The following is a 5281-nucleotide window of genomic DNA, read 5'->3' on the forward strand; positions in this document are numbered from 1 at the left end:
GCCTTTTTGCCACATTTGCCTTTTTGCCACATTTGCCTTTTTGCCACATTTGCCTTTTTGCCACATTTGCCTTTTTGCCACATTTGCCTTTTTGCCACATTTGCCTTTTTGCCACATTTGCCTTTTTGCCGCATTTGCCTTTTTGCCGCATTTGCCGTTTTGCCGCATTTGCCGTTTTGCCGCATTTGCCGTTTTGCCGCATTTGCCGTTTTGCCGCATTTGCCGTTTTGCCGCATTTGCCGTTTTGCCGCATTTCCCGTTTTGCCGCATTTGAGGTTTTGCCGCATTTGCCGTTTTGCCGCATTTGCCGTTTTGCCGCATTTGCCGTTTTGCCGCATTTGCCGTTTTGCCGCATTTGCCGTTTTGCCGCATTTGCCGTTTTGCCACATTTGTCTTTTTGCAGCATTTGCCGTTTTGCAGCATTTGCCGTTTTGCCGCATTTGCCGTTTTGCGCATTTGCCGTTTTGCGCATTTGCCGTTTTGCCGCATTTGCCGTTTTGCCGCATTTGCCGTTTTGCCGTTTTGCCACATTTGCCGTTTTGCCACATTTGCCGTTTTGCCACATTTGCCGTTTTGCCACATTTGCCGTTTTGCCACATTTGCCGTTTTGCCACATTTGCCGTTTTGCCACATTTGCCGTTTTGCCCCATTTGCCGTTATGCCGCATTTGCCGTTTTGCCGCATTTGCCGTTTTGCCGCATTTGCCGTTTTGCCGCATTTGCCGTTTTGCCGCATTTGCCGTTTTGCCGCATTTGCCGTTTTGCCGCATTTGCCGTTTTGCCGCATTTGCCGTTTTGCCGCATTTGCCGTTTTGCCGCATTTGCCGTTTTGCCGCATTTGCCGTTTTGCCGCATTTGCCGTTTTGCCGCATTTGCCGTTTTGCCGCAATTGCCGTTTTGCCGCAATTGCCGTTTTGCCGCATTTGCCGTTTTGCCGCATTTGCCGTTTTGCCGCATTTGCCGTTTTGCCGCATTTGCCGTTTTGCCGCATTTGCCGTTTTGCCGCATTTGCCGTTTTGCCGCATTTGCCGTTTTGCCGCATTTGCCGTTTTGCCGCATTTGCCGTTTTGCCGCATTTGCCGTTTTGCCACATTTGCCGTTTTGCCACATTTGCCGTTTTGCCACATTTGCCGTTTTGCCACATTTGCCGTTTTGCCACATTTGCCGTTTTGCCACATTTGCCGTTTTGCCACATTTGCCGTTTTGCCACATTTGCCGTTTTGCCACATTTGCCGTTTTGCCACATTTGCCGTTTTGCCACATTTGCCGTTTTGCCACATATGCCGTTTTGTCACATTTGCGTATTTGCCCACTCTTGTGCCATTGCCCACTCTTGCGCCATTGCCCACTCTTGCGCCATTGCCCACTCTTGCGCCTGTGCCCACTCTTGCGCCTGTGCCCACTCTTGCGCCTGTGCCCACTCTTGCGCCTGTGCCCACTCTTGCGCCTGTGCCCACTCTTGCGCCTGTGCCCACTCTTGCGCCTGTGCCCACTCTTGCGCCTGTGCCCACTCTTGCGCCTGTGCCCACTCTTGCGCCTGTGCCCACTCTTGCGCCTGTGCCCACTCTTGCGCCTGTGCCCACTCTTGCGCCTGTGCCCACTCTTGCGCCTGTGCCCACTCTTGCGCCTGTGCCCACTCTTGCGCCTGTGCCCACTCTTGCGCCTGTGCCCACTCTTGCGCCTGTGCCCACTCTTGCGCCTGTGCCCACTCTTGCGCCTGTGCCCACTCTTGCGCCTGTGCCCACTCTTGCGCCTGTGCCCACTCTTGCGCCTGTGCCCACTCTTGCGCCTGTGCCCACTCTTGCGCCTGTGCCCACTCTTGCGCCTGTGCCCACTCTTGCGCCTGTGCCCACTCTTGCGCCTGTGCCCACTCTTGCGCCTGTGCCCACTCTTGCGCCTGTGCCCACTCTTGCGCCTGTGCCCACTCTTGCGCCTGTGCCCACTCTTGGGCCTGTGCCCACTCTTGGGCCTGTGCCCACTCTTGGGCCTGTGCCCACTCTTGGGCCTGTGCCCACTCTTGGGCCTGTGCCCACTCTTGGGCCTGTGCCCACTCTTGGGCCTGTGCCCACTCTTGGGCCTGTGCCCACTCTTGGGCCTGTGCCCACTCTTGGGCCTGTGCCCACTCTTGGGCCTGTGCCCACTCTTGGGCCTGTGCCCACTCTTGGGCCTGTGCCCACTCTTGGGCCTGTGCCCACTCTTGGGCCTGTGCCCACTCTTGGGCCTGTGCCCACTCTTGGGCCTGTGCCCACTCTTGGGCCTGTGCCCACTCTTGGGCCTGTGCCCACTCTTGGGCCTGTGCCCACTCTTGGGCCTGTGCCCACTCTTGGGCCTGTGCCCACTCTTGGGCCTGTGCCCACTCTTGGGCCTGTGCCCACTCTTGGGCCTGTGCCCACTCTTGGGCCTGTGCCCACTCTTGGGCCTGTGCCCACTCTTGGGCCTGTGCCCACTCTTGGGCCTGTGCCCACTCTTGGGCCTGTGCCCACTCTTGGGCCTGTGCCCACTCTTGGGCCTGTGCCCACTCTTGGGCCTGTGCCCACTCTTGGGCCTGTGCCCACTCTTGCGCCTGTGCCCACTCTTGCGCCTGTGCCCACTCTTGCGCCTGTGCCCACTCTTGCGCCTGTGCCCACTCTTGCGCCTGTGCCCACTCTTGCGCCTGTGCCCACTCTTGCGCCTGTGCCCACTCTTGCGCCTGTGCCCACTCTTGCGCCTGTGCCCACTCTTGCGCCTGTGCCCACTCTTGCGCCTGTGCCCACTCTTGCGCCTGTGCCCACTCTTGCGCCTGTGCCCACTCTTGCGCCTGTGCCCACTCTTGCGCCTGTGCCCACTGTTGCGCCTGTGCCCACTGTTGCGCCTGTGCCCACTCTTGCGCCTGTGCCCACTCTTGCGCCTGTGCCCACTCTTGCGCCTGTGCCCACTGTTGCGCCTGTGCCCACTGTTGCGCCTGTGCCCACTGTTGCGCCTGTGCCCACTCTTGCGCCTGTGCCCACTCTTGCGCCTGTGCCCACTGTTGCGCCTGTGCCCACTGTTGCGCCTGTGCCCACTCTTGCGCCTGTGCCCACTCTTGCGCCTGTGCCCACTCTTGCGCCTGTGCCCACTCTTGCGCCTGTGCCCACTCTTGCGCCTGTGCCCACTCTTGCGCCTGTGCCCACTCTTGCGCCTGTGCCCACTCTTGCGCCTGTGCCCACTCTTGCGCCTGTGCCCACTCTTGCGCCTGTGCCCACTCTTGCGCCTGTGCCCACTCTTGCGCCTGTGCCCACTCTTGCGCCTGTGCCCACTCTTGCGCCTGTGCCCACTCTTGCGCCTGTGCCCACTCTTGCGCCTGTGCCCACTCTTGCGCCTGTGCCCACTCTTGCGCCTGTGCCCACTCTTGCGCCTGTGCCCACTCTTGCGCCTGTGCCCACTCTTGCGCCTGTGCCCACTCTTGCGCCTGTGCCCACTCTTGCGCCTGTGCCCACTCTTGCGCCTGTGCCCACTCTTGCGCCTGTGCCCACTCTTGCGCCTGTGCCCACTCTTGCGCCTGTGCCCACTCTTGCGCCTGTGCCCACTCTTGCGCCTGTGCCCACTCTTGCGCCTGTGCCCACTCTTGCGCCTGTGCCCACTCTTGCGCCTGTGCCCACTCTTGCGCCTGTGCCCACTCTTGCGCCTGTGCCCACTCTTGCGCCTGTGCCCACTCTTGCGCCTGTGCCCACTCTTGCGCCTGTGCCCACTCTTGCGCCTGTGCCCACTCTTGCGCCTGTGCCCACTCTTGCGCCTGTGCCCACTCTTGCGCCTGTGCCCACTCTTGCGCCTGTGCCCACTCTTGCGCCTGTGCCCACTCTTGCGCCTGTGCCCACTCTTGCGCCTGTGCCCACTCTTGCGCCTGTGCCCACTCTTGCGCCTGTGCCCACTCTTGCGCCTGTGCCCACTCTTGCGCCTGTGCCCACTCTTGCGCCTGTGCCCACTCTTGCGCCTGTGCCCACTCTTGCGCCTGTGCCCACTCTTGCGCCTGTGCCCACTCTTGCGCCTGTGCCCACTCTTGGGCCTGTGCCCACTCTTGGGCCTGTGCCCACTCTTGGGCCTGTGCCCACTCTTGGGCCTGTGCCCACTCTTGGGCCTGTGCCCACTCTTGGGCCTGTGCCCACTCTTGGGCCTGTGCCCACTCTTGGGCCTGTGCCCACTCTTGGGCCTGTGCCCACTCTTGGGCCTGTGCCCACTCTTGGGCCTGTGCCCACTCTTGGGCCTGTGCCCACTCTTGGGCCTGTGCCCACTCTTGGGCCTGTGCCCACTCTTGGGCCTGTGCCCACTCTTGGGCCTGTGCCCACTCTTGGGCCTGTGCCCACTCTTGGGCCTGTGCCCACTCTTGGGCCTGTGCCCACTCTTGGGCCTGTGCCCACTCTTGGGCCTGTGCCCACTCTTGGGCCTGTGCCCACTCTTGGGCCTGTGCCCACTCTTGGGCCTGTGCCCACTCTTGGGCCTGTGCCCACTCTTGGGCCTGTGCCCACTCTTGGGCCTGTGCCCACTCTTGGGCCTGTGCCCACTCTTGGGCCTGTGCCCACTCTTGGGCCTGTGCCCACTCTTGGGCCTGTGCCCACTCTTGGGCCTGTGCCCACTCTTGGGCCTGTGCCCACTCTTGGGCCTGTGCCCACTCTTGGGCCTGTGCCCACTCTTGGGCCTGTGCCCACTCTTGGGCCTGTGCCCACTCTTGGGCCTGTGCCCACTCTTGTGATCTTGTCATAGTTCGTGATACCTTTATGCTTCAGACTATATCTGTCCCATCGATTATTTCCTCTTGTCAAGTAGTGCCACAAATTTCTGTTCTCACATATTTGCGTTTTTCCCCACATTTGCGTCTTTCCCATAGTTGCGTCTTTCCCATAGTTGCGTCTTTCCCATAGTTGCGTCTTTCCCATAGTTGCGTCTTTCCCATAGTTGCGTCTTTCCCATAGTTGCGTCTTTCCCATAGTTGCGTCTTTCCCATCGTTGCGTCTTTCCCATCGTTGCGTCTTTCCCATCGTTGCGTCTTTCCCATCGTTGCGTCTTTCCCATCGTTGCGTCTTTCCCATCGTTGCGTCTTTCCCATCGTGGCGTCTTTCCCATCGTTGCGTCTTTCCCATCGTTGCGTCTTTCCCATCGCTGCGTCTTTCCCATCGCTGCGTCTTTCCCATCGCTGCGTCTTTCCCATCGCTGCGTCTTTCCCATCGCTGCGTCTTTCCCATCGCTGCGTCTTTCCCATCGCTGCGTCTTTGCCATCGCTGCGTCTTTGCCATCGCTGCGTCTTTGCCATCGCTGCGTCTTTGCCATCG

The 5281-nt window shown here is 60.6% G+C and overlaps 1 protein-coding gene across 1 annotated transcript; it reads right to left on the reverse strand.

Annotated features, from left to right (window-relative positions):
- Positions 1 to 1290: 1290 nt before the first annotated feature.
- Positions 1291 to 4713, reverse strand: LOC126152409 (trichohyalin-like). The gene has a single exon (XM_049916004.1). The coding sequence runs from the start codon at positions 4711 to 4713 to the stop codon at positions 1291 to 1293; it is 3423 nt and encodes a 1140-aa protein (XP_049771961.1).
- Between the last annotated feature and the right edge of the window lie 568 nt (positions 4714 to 5281).

Source organism: Schistocerca cancellata, chromosome 2 (genome assembly GCF_023864275.1).
Source record: "Schistocerca cancellata isolate TAMUIC-IGC-003103 chromosome 2, iqSchCanc2.1, whole genome shotgun sequence".
Classification (NCBI taxonomy): Eukaryota; Metazoa; Arthropoda; class Insecta; order Orthoptera; family Acrididae; genus Schistocerca; species Schistocerca cancellata.

Excerpts from the sequence above, each read along its gene's own strand:
- LOC126152409 (XM_049916004.1), bottom strand. The coding sequence starts at position 4,713 with ATGACAAGATCACAAGAGTGGGCACAGGCCCAAGAGTGGGCACAGGCC.